Source organism: Musa acuminata, chromosome BXJ1-1 (genome assembly GCF_036884655.1).
Source record: "Musa acuminata AAA Group cultivar baxijiao chromosome BXJ1-1, Cavendish_Baxijiao_AAA, whole genome shotgun sequence".
Classification (NCBI taxonomy): Eukaryota; Viridiplantae; Streptophyta; class Magnoliopsida; order Zingiberales; family Musaceae; genus Musa; species Musa acuminata.
The window spans coordinates 12632724-12648003 of NC_088327.1; the positions used below are offsets into that span (position 1 = coordinate 12632724).

Here is a 15280-nt window from a genome sequence, read left to right on the forward strand (position 1 = left end):
GCTCACATAATATTTAAACCTAAAGAAAATTATCTATTAATTCATATTGAGAAAGTGTATGATAAGATTTCTTCGGTGACCGTTAAGAATACCACGAACAAAATAAATTTTCATCTTCAATTTATTAAGTGAGACTCAGGTTATGTTTTCTTTCATTATATGTCTTATCTTATTAATGGTAATATCTTGGTTTTACACACATAAAAGTATTAGACAAGAGAATCTAATACCTCTTTCTCTATTTATTTTTATCCAATAAGTCCTTGGTAGCATCAGAATTATCCTTTTTAAATAGATTGAAGGAGGATCCAACCTTAAGATAAATCATGTTAAATATAATATTTTATTTTCCAACTATTATGAAGAAAAATTGTCTAATCAATTCGTGTGTTCTTAGGAATTAAGGAAAACAAAATTGTCTCTTAAATACCTAGATAGCTATATCGAAAGACTTAAAGTGAAATCCAAAATTCTACTTGCAAGGAGTATGTATTAATCAAGTCGATAAATTCATTCTAATCAATTCGATTCTCAATACTCTTTCAATGCATTCCCTACTTAGCATGAATGCTATTGAGAAAATGATCATTAAAGCTAAAATAAATTCTAGAGATTTCTTTTAGAGGGATTCTATTTCCAAGACTAGTTGAGTTGTTGGGACACTATTATCTCCCCAAAGGAAAAGGAGGGTTTGGGTGTGTGCAATCTACACGAGAACCATATGGGCCAAAACAATTCTACCCATTCTCAATAGGGATGATAAAAGATTATAAATACTAAATATGGTGAATGTCATCCACGGAGGCAATAACTAAAAACCTACTTTATACACAACGAGTGGGTTGACTTCTACATAATTTGGTGGATCTGTTTGGTTTTGACTCCAGCTCTATAATATTGGCGGTCAAATGGGATGGGTCAAAGTTTGACCAACCTTGTCTATATCAAATAGGAACCAGTTTGACTTGGCAGAGGAAGAATCAAACCAGCGCAATCTAACTCCGATCGACACGCATCTCAGACCTAACCGATTCAAATTTTTTGGTGGACTTTGATTGGTAATAATCGATTGATAACCTAAACATTATTGGTTAGAAACGAGCAATGAGATATCATCCTGGAATGACCTCCTTGAGAAACCAAGGAACGAATTCACAGACCTCATCACCAACTTCATGCTTACAGTCGACAGCAGGAAGACGAGACTGGATCACCAACCTCATCCTCCATGAGTCGGGTCGCTGTTTTGTCTGCTCACAGCTACGGTTGGAAGAAGTAGGGATTCAGCGGGATTGATGCAACCTGCAGCATTTGCAGTTCGGGGGAGGAAGAAGAAGAGCTATCATGGGGTGTCTCAAGAACGAGAGAGCTTTAAGAAACCAAGTAATTGATCTTTGTTCTGCAGTGTTGTTACTGGGGTTCACTTCATCTTTTCAATCTAGCTGGGTTGGATGCTTGATGTAACATGTGGATATCTTTCAGATCATATTGTCGTAGTTGAGACAATTAATATCGTCTAATCGTCCTTTAATTTAGTCTCTCATATAAAGTATTCGATCTTTATAGAATGACTCTTTTGCTTATGGAACGCGGTATTGGTCAGACATGCATGCAGTCGACGAAAAGGACTGAAACCTATCAGAGCACAACTGGGCCACCCTCATTAATTTGATCCTATCTCATCAGCAGACCATTCATCCAAATCCCTGTCAAACCATTGACTTACGGGGAGAGAGCAGACCCTCGTCAATCGTTTCTCTCCTCCAAAGTTGATCTGCATCTTTCTTCCTTTCCAATTCCCTTTCCTCCTGTGTTATTCCCCTTTCCGATGAATCCCAGGATCTTGCCGAGCCACAAGGAAATCTTTACTGTCTTCTTCTTCTTCTTCTGGATCCTTTGTTTGGTGGTAGGCAGCCCAGTCCTTGCCGCGACTATTGGGTCTGGGGATTGCCAGCCTCAAAGATGCGGGAATCACACAATCAAGTACCCTTTCTGGCTCAGCAATAAGCAACCGTCTTATTGTGGCTTTCCTCCGTTCAACGTCACCTGCATCAGCAGCGGCGGCCAAGCCGAAACCCTTTCTTTTAACGTTTTTGACGGTTTATATCATGTCAAGAACATCTTCTACGAGAACAAGTCGGTTCAGCTCAATGCCGCCGGATTCGACGACGATCGATGCCCGTTACCAACCTTCAACATCACTTCCGGCCTCTACCCCTTCGACCTCAGCTCCGCCAACAAGCGCATCTTCTTCCTCTCCAATTGCTCGAGCTCGATGAATCTATCTGCCTTCCAAAACATATCTTGTGCTGCTGATGGAGGACTGTCCTACTTCGGCGGTGAGTACAATGGCTCGGGCAAGCTGAACTTTTCCGGTGGAGTATGTAAGCTGTTGGTGGTGCCGGTGGTGGGTTACATCGATGTGGGCATCGATGTAAACTACTCTGCTCTGCTGAGGACTGGGTGGTTGCTGAACTGGACGGCGCCGGATTGTACAGAGTGCAGTGACAGCGGCGGCCGATGTGGATTCAATGACACGACAACAAAATTCATGTGCATCTGCCCTGACCAAGTCCATACAAGGAAATGTGGTGAGTATGTAGCTTTAATCCAAGTACTTCTATTGTATTTAGATATCAGTTGCGGGAATTTGAAGCATAAGATGTAGTCAGATCATTAGAACATAACTGATTAATCTTCTCTGAATTGAAACCACACAGAGAGGTTATTGTTTGTGTTTGTAATACCACGTTCTGGAATTTGTTCATGCTCTTCCAAGATTAGACAAATCTGAATATGTTCTTATAGCCTCCGGTAACATCAGAATATAACTGATTAATTGTCTCTAAATTGAAACCACACAGAGATGTTATTGTTTGTGTACATATTACCAAGTTCTGAAATTTGTTCATTCTCTTCCAAGATTAGACTAATCTGAATATGTTCTTGTGGTCTCTGGCAACAACAGGTCTTCGATCATGCTATAAGGATATATATTCATAGCATAGAATAGTAATTCGCATGTTTTGGTTCAAGTGTCCAGATTTCTTTTGTGAGCTGGTTGCTTACTCCCTAACGCATTGATCGGTCTAATGTGAAGGCTTTGGGGCTCCATTTTCCTGATTTTGACTAAAACTTTATGCTGCTGACTTTGCTAAATCTACTAGTCAAAGTTTTTAAGTTACTGGTGAATCTGAATTGCAATTCTTGACTTCCATCTCCTGGATTTCATACAGAGGTCATGACATCCTGAGACATACTTCAGGTTTTTTTTGGTCCTTAGAGATGGGTCTTCATAACGAAATAGTTAGAGAAGTATTGTATGCAACTTGTTTTAATGTTCATAGGACATATGAGTTCCTCAAATCATTCTCTGATTCAATATATAGAGCCAAAATTTCATGTCACTATGAACTTCTATTTTACTGCTTTTTTTCTTTACTGAAAATGGTTTTCTACTTGGCTATGTCGTTCCATATTGTTTCATACAATGAAATTTCATTGGAATTCATTAGGAAAAGTTTTTGGATCTGAAAACATCAAACATAAGTTTTGCTACATTCATCTAACAGAAGTGGGAGACTTTCTCTTAACTTTTCCTTATAATGAGTCAGATAACTATAGCAGTCACATAGATTAACCCATGTAGCATGTTGTATTATTTGTTTCTTGTCGAATCCCAATTTGGATTGGCCAATATAACTGTGGTTAAAGGTTTTGTGGACATATCATGGACATAGATTTGATAGTTTTTAGGTCATGGCCTGCAACCCTGTTTTTTCTTTGTGAGATGTCTCACCTTTAAATATTAGGGGCCTTTCTTCTCAAACATCATGCTTTTAGTGTGTGCCGAAAGCTTCACTAAATTGATGCATCATGCATTTAAATGGCTCTTGTAGCCTCTGAGAGGTATTGGGCCACCTAAAAGGACAACAACTATTTGTGGCCTTTATCTGAGCTATTATTCTTTATCACTTTTTTTTATCCTTTTAAATCTTGTTGTCCCTATATGCTCATAAACTTCAAGCATTCTCACAAAGAATGTTATCACATCATCTTGGACAAGTTCAAGCACTCTGCTCTTTGGAAACATACACACTTTGCATACATTTTGATGCATCCATGAAGCTACAGAGTACTTGCTATTCAACCTCTAAACCCTCTGGCTTTGCTCCAAGTTGTCATTAAATGAAGAGTAGGTGATATCCTGTTGTAGCACTGTGGAATGTAATTACAGTGTAGGATGCCATGCAAAAAGGATAAGAAAAACTGTATTCTGTCTTTGTTTAGTACCATTGTATGAGCAAAATGTTTTGTGTCTTTTGTTTGGATTACAAGACCTTCGTCTTAAAAATTAAACTTTTACATGCATATATTAGTCCAGTTTTTGGGTTGTAATAATTGATCTCTTATCTAGTTTTATGGTCTATGACAGAGATTGTTCTTGATGTTGCAGCTCATTCAAGGAGGACAAAGCATATAATTATAGGTAAGAAACACTCCTCTCAACCCTGCCATTGATTTTTGCTAGCTTCCATATCCTTCTACTTGTAGGAGTAAGATTAACAAACAAGTCATTTTCTTGATTAGAAAGAATATGATCCTGTACAGCTTAAAGATTGTTTAGAAACATATCATCAACTGCTTAGGGCATCAATAAACTCATGTTGATAAACAATGGCAAAGAGCTGATGTCTCATGCTTGAATGGCATCCAAATCTAATCCTGTCAAAAGGTAGAATGTCATGAACTGATATAGATCTCTTCCTAGCCCTGTGTGCTTTAATCATAATCCTTCGAAGTTAAAACTATTCAATATTCCTGACTTTCTACTTGAAGAAACAGACAAAAAAGATAAAGGAAAGTGATGCAATGGTCACATATTCAGAATGGAAGCTCATATTCTGTTGAACGAAAAATTACTTGGCTTATACAGAAAAAAGAAGTGTTTTTGTTGGAGTATCACTTGACTTTTAATCGTTGATATCAGAGTGTTGCGACATCTTGACTACATATTAGAGTAAATTAAGTTAAATAATTTTGTCCATTATTTTTGTGCTTTCGTTAATAAAATCGATGATGATAGGATAAATTAAATTAAATTTTTTACTTTCATAACCATGAGGATTTCAATGTAAATATTTTATGTTTAAGAAAATTAGGATAGTAAAGAGATCTAACTACGTAGGATAATCTATAATTAGTCATCCTAAGGTCACTATGTTTCATCAGAAAATGTAAGACTAGTTTTATTGTTAGCATTCTCATAAGTTTTAAGATACACACTGGATCATGGCAATTATGCTCACTAATCACTACTTATTCTTTTGCAGTATTTGCTAGCTTTGGAGGGCTTCTCTTATGTCTGTGTGTATTCCTCTTGATCTACTATAAGAAGTCTCATGAAGGAAATGTGCAGAGTGCTGAAGCCTTACTAAACATGCATGGCTCCCTATCCCCAAAGAGGTACAAGTATTCTGAGATAAAGAGGATGACCAGATCCTTCAGCCACAAGCTTGGACATGGCGGCTATGGCACTGTGTACAAGGGCACTCTCCAAGATGGCCGCTCAGTGGCTGTGAAGCTCCTAACTGCATCCAAAGGAAACGGAGAGGAGTTCATCAATGAGGTGGTCAGCATCAGTAGAACATCCCATGTTAACATCGTCAGTCTTCTGGGTTTCTGCTTGGAGGGATCAAAGAGGGCTCTTGTCTACGAATTCATGCCAAATGGATCCCTAGAGAAGTTTATCTACGCCGAGGACTCCGAAACAAGAACACCAATTGGGTTGGAGAAGCTGTACGACATCTCGGTGGGCATTGCACGAGGCCTGGAATACCTGCACCGCGGATGCAACACTCGTATCGTTCACTTCGACATCAAGCCTCACAACATCCTCCTGGACCAAGACTTCTGCCCAAAGATCTCAGATTTCGGACTGGCAAAGCTGGGATCTCCCAAAGAAAGCATCCTCTCGATGGCAGCTCCTCGTGGCACTGTGGGATACATCGCCCCGGAAGTGTTCTCCAGGAACTTCGGAGCTGTGTCCAGTAAGGCTGATGTCTACAGCTATGGGATGATGGTGCTGGAAATGGTGGGGGGAAGGAAGAACATAGATGCAGCAGTCGAGAGCACCAACGAGATCTACTTTCCTCATTGGATCTACGATCGTCTTGACGGGAAGAATGAGATCGACATATCAGGTTTGAACAGTGAGAATGAGGAGACTGTGAGGAAGATGATAATTGTTGGTCTGTGGTGCATACAGATGATGCCTGGGAATCGACCGTCGATGAGTGAGATAGTGGATATGTTGGAAGGAAGCATCAAAGACTTGCAGATGCCACCGAGGCCATAACAAGTTTCAGATCAACTGTGTCTTGCCACCAAATTGGTGTTCTTGTTTGGGCATTTTCTTTGATCCAAATAAGCGAGCAACAGACAGGGAAAACATGAACTGGTCTCTTGCCACACTGGGACCCAGAGGGGCCCACGCTTATTGTATACCTCTGTTTTCTATATTCGATTGCAACTAAGTGGCCGTCCTACCGGTCGATTCATTGGAGAGACCCAAGGTTTCCGGTGGGACCCGCTGCTGCCTACGAGGGTAAGCGAGACGGGTAACGTTTCAGATCGGTTAAATCTTCGCTCGTTATTTCTCCAACAGTACCGCCCACGCGGTTCTCATACGCGGAACGTCCAACGCGCTGAGATGGCGGCGCTTGTCCGAGACTCCAATTTGTGCGTAATCCACGCGCGTAAGAGGTTCAAGTAAGAAACGACAATGATTCGCTCGGCGGTGGCGAGTAATTGGCCCGCTCGGCCCGATGAAATCGACGCGCACGTAAACCCGGAACTAGCCGTTGGCGTCCCTCATTTCAAACGGCCACCTCTGTGTCTCTCTCTTCTATTATTAGTCTTATTTTTCTCCTCGCTTTTATTCTCTCTCAAACAAAACCCTTCATACCGTCTTCACCAAATCAAAGCTCTCGAGTTCGTAACGCTTTCTCTCCTTGCTGCGACCTCGGTCGACTATAAAGGGTCCGAATTCACAAGGATTACTCCCAATTTCTTGCCCACCAGACCGCAGATTGTTCCCTTTCTTTGCCTATTCTGACTGGGTTCAGGCGGCGGGGCGTCCCCCGATTTGTTCCGCGAGTCGGCCTGTTGCCTTCGATCTCGGTACATTTCTTTCCATTTTTCTCGATCTTTTCCTTTTGGTGTGAGAGCTGCGGAAGTTTCGGTTCTTGGTTTTGGGTCTTCGATTCCTTCTTTGTTTTCTTGGTACCTCTTTTAGGGCTTGCTCTGGGATTTTTGCTGTTTCCGCTACTGGTTTCTTGTAATGCATAGCTGATCTTGTCATTTTGCTGAATGGACTACAGAGAAACCCTAAAACTGGACTAATTTTTACTTGACTTTGACGTGAGTGCTTTAATGATGCGTATAAGAGAATCGATCTGAAGGGGAGAATGGAGATTACCGAATCGTTTAAATGGAATGAGCTTATCGAGGATCAAAGAGGAGATGGCGGAAAGAATAAGATTGCAGAGATCTGGAAGATGAGGAAGAACGGCAGACGGGAGTTCCCGGATGTGTAATTTTGGAAGGTTGGAACTGCCAGGAAGTATGAAAGCTAAGAAAAGAAGCTAATTTTTACTGCTTTGGACTTTGATCTACTCCATTTAGGACTTCTTTAGCTAGAAGTTTGTGAAATCTGTTGATCACTTCAGTGATCTGTCAACTATTTGGAGGAAAACAGTGCACTATAAATGTTTATGTTGATGGTTCTCTGCTTTCGAGAATGTGAGATTTTCCAACTTTTTTTCCCCTGAGCTAATCCTAATAAGGTTTCTTCTCTCTTATTGTGTTTGTTTTTTTTCTCTGCCAGAATCAATCACAGACATCCTGCCTCTTAATAATTGAAATCAAATACAAATTTCAAGCTTTTCAACGTACGGTATAGTACTGATTATATATGTGGATTTGTCATTTTGTTTAATCTCTTTGTTATGCTGGTTGAAATCCAGCTCTAGTTCTGACCAAAGAAGTAATGCCAGCTTTTTTTTTTGTCCGTGAGAATGGTCTATTTCCTTTTTTTTCTGACTTGATCCGAAACATGTTTAATTCCCTGTTCCAACAGGAGAGGTTTGTGCAGCTGGTTATCCACAAAGATGACAGCAGCTAGACCACCTAATACTCCAACCTCAAAGATTGAAAGAATACCGATCTATACTCCTGGACGCTCTAGAATCAAGGAGGAGAAGATTTTTGTTACTGTACGTGTGAGGCCTTTGAGTAAGAAGGAATTGTCACTCAAGGACCAAGAAGCATGGGCGTGTGTTGATGACAACAAAATTGTGTTCAAGATGCCAGCTCAGGATCGCTCCAATTCATCCTCTTCATATACTTTTGGTACATTTTCAAATTATTTCTACCTCCAGTTTATTCATCTTGCATTTTGGATATGCAATCAAAACTATGATTTGTAATGGGAATATACCGTACTTTGTCTTCGTGTGTCAGATAAAGTATTTGGAGCAGCTTGTTTGACTGAAAGAGTCTATGAAGAAGGAGCCAAAGATGTTGCTTTATCGGCATTGACAGGAATCAATGGTATGCATCAATATGAGAATAATCTTTCCTAAAATGATACAATATTTGGATAAATTCTTAAGGTCGCCTGTGACAATGGTACCATACTCTCTGCAGCCACTATCTTTGCTTATGGGCAGACTAGCAGTGGAAAAACGTTTACCATGAGAGGGATAACTGAGAATGCTGTTAATGATATTTACAAGCACATAGATAATGTAAGAGTCATGAAACATTTTTATTTTCTGTTGTCATATGCTCTTATAGAAAACATATTTTCATTTTGTCTTCATTTGCTTTTCCAATCCAAAAGTATCAAGCTTGTTTTTTTCTTTTTTCATGTGATAAAGACCCCAGAGAGGGACTTTACCATCAAAATTTCTGCTATGGAGATATATAATGAGATAGTAAGGGACCTGCTTAAACCAGATTCTGGCCCCCTTCGTTTGCTAGATGATCCCGAGGTACACAATGTTTTTTTCTTGTATCTGTTAGCATGACTTGTCACTATACTTGTGACGTTAAATTTTTTTTGTTTTATTTCATTATCTGCACAGAGAGGGACTATTGTTGATAAGTTGGAAGAAGAAACAGCAAAAGATAGTCAGCATCTAAGGCATCTAATTGGACTGTGTGAAGGTTAACTAACTGGTTCTTTTGTATTCTTCCCAGTTATAAAGTTATACTAAAGTTGATTAAATTTCAACTCAAATTTTAATGTTTGACAGAACAAAGGCAAGTTGGTGAAACTGCCTTGAATGATAACAGCTCCAGATCACACCAAATAATAAGGCTGGTAATGCTAAATATTTTTCCTTTTACTGTAGTAGTTGATTTTTTATGAATTTAGAAAGATTAAAAGTACTAGCAAATATATTGTTTTATGCCGCAGATAGTGGAGAGTACTGTACGTGAAAATTCAGATTGTGTGAAATCTTTTGTTGCTAGCCTGGTAAGCTACTCTTATCAGCCCTTTAATGCTTTAATTTCGTGTTCACCAAGACATTTGGACTTGAATTGTTTTCTTGCAGAACTTTGTGGACCTTGCAGGAAGCGAGAGGGCTGGTCAAACTCATGCAAGTGGTGCCAGGCTTAAAGAAGGCTGTCATATAAATCGTAGCTTGTTGAATCTGACAACAGTAATCAGAACATTGAGGTAATGATTCCTAAAACATTGCTACTTCTGAGTTGCTACTATGAAAAATAATAAACAAAATGGCATTATGTGGACCAAACATCTAATTCATTGGATGATTCCTTTTGCTAAAGAAGACATGCCTTGACATTTTTCTTGACCATCTTTAATGAAAATTGAGTTGGTAAACTAAACAAATAGAAGCAGAGACTTGACTGCAACCTGATAGTTGCTAGACATTTCTACTGATTGGTTGTGATTTATTACCATGCAATTTTCTGAAGTGTTCCTTGACCACAGAATAGTTTTGGCAAGCAGAAATGACAGGTTTAATAGCAGACAAACAGTGTCATACTAGTTGCCGTAATTGTGATGCAAAAATCAGTATTACTTGGCTATCTACCATGGCAGGAAAAAAAAAGCAAAAGAACATATCTTTTTATCAATGGACTATTGGAGCAATTCATGAGCAAATTTTAGATAACTTTAGTCATGCAACATGTATTATCATTGCCTTTTAAACTAATCTCAATGTTGGTGTACGATAAAACATGTGTTGAACCAAATTCTCTGTGTGAAACAAATGGAAGACTGCTAGGAATCTAGAAGAAATGCATTAGAACTGCACATGGTTATCTCTTATTATATTTCTATCATTAGAAGCAAATTATAAGAACCATGAAGTTATCGAAATCTTTCACCTAGATATGTATAATGTGGTTCTGCAAGTTCACTAGGAAGAAACCTTTTAATTCTGTTTGCTTCAAATTCTTATGTCACGTTTATGCTTAATACTATGGTCATAGGATCTATGCTCGGAAAAAGAAAATTGTCTCTCTTCTCGGTGAGACCAGGGTAGCTCATAATGCAATATCAGATTTGAAAATTGAGATTCTGAACATTCAGGTTTTGATGTGATCCATTTTCTGACTGCAGTCAAGGAAAACAAGGTGTCCATATTCCTTATAGAAATTCAAAGTTAACACGTATACTGCAGAGCTCTCTAGGAGGGAATGCAAGGACTGCCATTATCTGTACTATGAGTCCAGCACTAAGCCATGTAGAACAATCTCGAAATACATTGTTCTTTGCAACTTGTGCTAAAGAAGTTACCAACACAGCACAAGTTAATGTGGTATGTAGACTGAAACTTGAGATGTTGGTTTTGCATTTTTTACTGCATACATGTCGTTTGCGTACTTATTTTTTGCAACTAACTATCTTGATCGATCAGGTTGTGTCCGACAAACAGTTGGTTAAACAGCTGCAGAAGGAAGTGGCAAGACTCGAAGCAGAATTGCGCACTCCAGAACCTTCTGCATGCTCTGAAGCCCTTCTGATGGAGAAAGAGTTGAAAATTAATCAGGTAATTTTACTGCTTCAAAATCTAATTTCATCATTGCTTTAATATGGCATAAGCCAACATTTACCAGCATATTGAGACAAAAAAGTGGTTAATAACATGATCTTGGCATCAAAAATCAGTTGGAAATTGAAATGGAACGACTGAAGCGAGAAAGAGATCTTGCCCAATCACAATTGGATGAATTACGACAGAAATTTGGTGATGGTCAAATAGTGGTAAAAGTCCCTCGTTTGATCAGCATTTACTACTGGATTTCTGTTGCAACTTGCATCATGTTTAATTTTTTTTCCGGTTGTATTTATCTCTTCAGGGTTTGAATCCATTTGATTCATCACCTTGCCGAGTTGTAAAATCTCTCACCTTTTCTGGCGTATCACCAAATGCTGGTGATAAGAGTCATGGGAAAGTTGAACGTGCAAGAAATCCTATGAGGCAATCATCAACCGTTCCATCCATGCTTGTGCACGAAATTCGCAAGCTCGAACAATTACAGGAGCAGCTTGGAGAGGAAGCAAACCGAGCTCTTGAATTTTTGCAGAAAGAGGTGGCTTGCCACAGATTGGGTAACCAAGATGCTGCTGAGACTATTGCCAAACTTCAAGCAGAAATTAGAGAGATGCGTGTTTTTAGATCCCTTAGCAAAGATGATGACATTTGCAATGTGATGACCAGCCAGAATGCTGGAGCAAACCTGAAAGAAGAAATTACAAGACTGCATTCGCAGGGCAGTTCCATTGCCAGTCTTGAGGAGAAGCTAGAGAATGTTCAAAAATCTATAGACAAGCTAGTGATGTCCCTTCCAAACAATAATCATTGTGTTGAGACTAATCCCAAATCTTCCAAGTCCCAGATCAAGAAGAAGAAGATGCTTCCTTTGACTGTGAGCAGTAATGTAAATAGGCCAAATCTTATAAGGGCCCCATGCTCTCCTCTCTCATCTTCCAGGCAGGTGATGGAATCTGAAGTGGAGAACAAGGTTCCAGAAAATGATACTGAATCCCACGAGAACATATCGGTTTCAGAGAAAGTTACACCATCCAAGAGTGAAGACGGTGGAGATATCTCATCAAGGGAGGGGACACCCGGTTATCGGCGTTCCAGTTCAGTAAACATGAGAAAGATGCAAAAGATGTTCCAGAATGCTGCGGAGGAAAATGTGAGGAGCATAAGAGCATATGTCACAGAACTGAAAGAGCGGGTTGCGAAGCTTCAGTACCAAAAGCAGCTCCTAGTTTGCCAGGTCTGAAAATTACACTCTATCTCAAATATTAGTTTTTCATATCTTTATATGCAGGATATATTTTAAATATTGATTTCATCTTAATAATGGAATCAGGTTTTGGAACTAGAAGCAAATGAGGCTGCAGGATATGATGCAGCGGAGGGTGATGAGAGTATTACAGATGCAGGAAATTCACCTGATGCATGGAAGTCCAGATTCAAGGAACAAATGCAGCAGATCATACAATTATGGGATGTTTGCCATGTCTCAATAATACATCGCACTCAGTTCTATTTGCTATTCAGAGGTGATCCAGCTGATCAGATATACATTGAAGTAGAGGTTAGGAGATTGACATGGTTGCAACAGCACTTTGCTGAAGTCGGTAATGCAAGTCCAGCTCAAATGGGCGATGAATCAATTTCTCTATCATCAAGGTGCGAATAATTTGAGCAATATGCATTATAACCTGAAACATCAAACATGTTCTGCAAAGCCTTTTGTTCACATTCACATCAAGTCATTGATTGTGATTGTCTGGTCTTAACTGCTGCAATTTTCTTCTTGCAGTATTAAAGCACTGAGACATGAAAGAGAATTCCTTGCCAGGAGGCTGCAATCAAGATTGACAGAGGACGAGCGAGAGAGGTTGTACATCAAGTGGCAAGTGCCCCTCGAAGGGAAGCAGAGAAAGCTCCAGCTGGTGTACAAGCTCTGGGCAGATCCAAATGATCCAGCACATATTGAAGAAAGTGCTGATATAGTGGCTAGGCTGGTAGGTTTCTGTGAAGGAGGAAACATGGCCAAGGAGATGTTCGAGCTGAACTTTACACTGCCAGCGAGCAAGAAGCCATGGCTTCTTGGATGGCAGCCTATATCAAACTTGCTAAGATTGTGATTGGGGTCACTGAAAGAGGAAGAACAGAACCAAGTTTCCATTTCCTTTCCGCTCGCTCACACGGTGTACACAGGCAGACACGAAGCAAGCAAAGCCACAACAATAGCCTTCGCCATGTTTCATTCAGGAAACATGGGGTCTGAAGATTTTCTGTGTACATAAACTTTGCATTTATATGAACATTTTGTTTCAAACCTCCTCTTTCATTGATCTTCTTTCTTTCCATTGTAATTGGTGCTTACAGTACTGCAGTACATTCCTGAAGTACTAATGGGATTTCATATTCTTTTATTAAGCATTTGTGATTGTTGACTTCTACTTAATGATGATGGGGAGAGAGATTTCATATTCTTTCATTAAACTGCCTTGGCATTAAACTTTTGTTGTTACTGACTTCTACTCAAGGATGATGGGGAGAAATTTCATATTCTTTCATTAAACTGCCATGGCATGAAACTATTGTTGTTACTGACTTCTACTACTTGGATAGAGAGAGATGTGAAATATTTTCCAGAAACTGATTTAGAAAAGCCAAATGATCATATATTTGGATTGGACATGGCTTGGTTCACAAATATTAGCTTGAGATCTTGTGTCAGTGGAAAATTCAGGTATCTGATGCCCATATCAATAACATTTATAACCTAAAATCCATGTCATATAAATCACATATGTTTCTCCATTTTTATTTTTCTTGCAATACATAAATTGTGTATATATATATATTAATTTTCAAAGGAGTTTAGTGTACTTAAAATAGCATTAATATTGCTGGATTTTGGCAAATGCATTCTTAGCCCAAACACAGAATAGAAGAAGGAGAGCAGAAACACAGAAAAAGAGAAGTCTTTTAAGACAACAACAACATCACAAATGCAGTCGCTCCAAGAAAGAATGAGAACAACCTAAAGCAGAGGAAAGGAAGGCCGACGTCCGAAGCTTCCCCTCTCTTGTTCCAGGGAGAGTTCGCTTGGCCGGCGGCTGCCATCGATGGCGGCGACGTCGAAATCAATGTCGGAGAACGACGAGGAGACGACGTGTGCGCGTCGCCCCCCCGAGCAGCAGCGGCGGCAAAGGCGGCATGTGCCGCGCCCGACCCGCCAGGCGGCGACGAGCGGGGGCTTGACGCAACACCACAGCAGCATCAGGGGGCAGCAGACGCACAGCGTGCAGGCGCCGACGGCACATTCGGCTGCCGCATGGCAACACCGCGAGGAGGCCTCCGGTGGCGGCGGCGGCGGCGAAGGAGGGGGCCGGGGTGTCGATCGAGGGCGAGCGCCTTTCCTTCCCATCGCTTGAAACGGGTTCGTTTTCGGGTTCGGAAGAGAGTGGAATCTTATTCTTTTGACAAAATTGTGCATACATACATACATACATACATACATACATACATATATATATATATATATATATATATATAGGTTTATGAGAATTATAATTATTGTTATATAAGTTTATGTTTAGGTGTATAAGTAAAATCTAAAACCGTAATGTGAATCCACTCGTAGTTAAGACCCAACCAGTTGACAGTTGCTTGAAGCAGATACATCGATTCTTCAATTAATGTTGATTTCGTTGATTGATATAATACAAAAGAGACTAAGGATATTTTTACGTATTTTATAGATTTTTAGTACATGTTAACCCTTTAAAAACTCTTTGTTTGATTGATGCAATGCAAATGATACTAAGGATATTTTTAGATATTTATATTTTTTTAATGTAATAAATAGTGTTTTTATGAACGAAGGAATAGAATAACAAAATATTTATATGTGACGATATAAACAGATCCATGATGTAATTAGATTATGCAAATCGACTAAAGTCAAATATAATATTATTAAAAACAATATAAAATATTTAGGGTGATTTTTTAAAAAAAAATATTTCGATTTTTCTTGATATCACTTATTGCCCGTCACTTCTATCTTATCATGATTGTCTTCACCTCCATGTGGTTATCTTTATTTTATCGCTTCCATTCCCACCACTTTGTCTCCCTCATGATTATATCATTCCCCTTTGATTATGAGGTCACAAACGAACAAAGGTGAAAACAAGAAA

At 39.4% G+C, this 15280-nt stretch overlaps 2 protein-coding genes across 4 annotated transcripts; both read left to right on the forward strand.

The window, feature by feature from the left end:
• The first annotated feature begins 1704 nt into the window (after window positions 1-1704).
• Window positions 1705-6567, forward strand: LOC135674376 (LEAF RUST 10 DISEASE-RESISTANCE LOCUS RECEPTOR-LIKE PROTEIN KINASE-like 2.1). Of its 2 annotated transcripts, none has more exons than XM_065184168.1 (3): window positions 1705-2591; window positions 4436-4489; window positions 5334-6567. In XM_065184168.1, the coding sequence occupies exons 1-3, from the start codon at window positions 1829-1831 to the stop codon at window positions 6356-6358; spliced, it is 1842 nt and encodes a 613-aa protein (XP_065040240.1). In that variant the 5' UTR covers window positions 1705-1828; the 3' UTR covers window positions 6359-6567. The 2 variants fall into 2 exon arrangements, with proteins under 2 accessions (XP_065040240.1, XP_065040247.1); XM_065184175.1 differs by having other exon boundaries at window positions 4457-4489.
• A 134-nt stretch (window positions 6568-6701) lies between these two features.
• On the forward strand, window positions 6702-13537 carry LOC135674368 (kinesin-like protein KIN-7A). Of its 2 annotated transcripts, XM_065184158.1 has the most exons (16): window positions 6702-7182; window positions 7889-7952; window positions 8141-8412; window positions 8524-8613; window positions 8710-8810; window positions 8943-9056; window positions 9150-9231; window positions 9321-9388; window positions 9485-9544; window positions 9624-9748; window positions 10664-10862; window positions 10962-11093; window positions 11213-11308; window positions 11404-12333; window positions 12430-12752; window positions 12886-13537. In XM_065184158.1, the coding sequence occupies exons 3-16, from the start codon at window positions 8172-8174 to the stop codon at window positions 13211-13213; spliced, it is 2889 nt and encodes a 962-aa protein (XP_065040230.1). In that variant the 5' UTR covers window positions 6702-7182; window positions 7889-7952; window positions 8141-8171; the 3' UTR covers window positions 13214-13537. The 2 variants fall into 2 exon arrangements, with proteins under 2 accessions (XP_065040230.1, XP_065040221.1); XM_065184149.1 differs by lacking the exon at window positions 7889-7952 and having other exon boundaries at window positions 12886-13536.
• Window positions 13538-15280: the final 1743 nt, after the last annotated feature.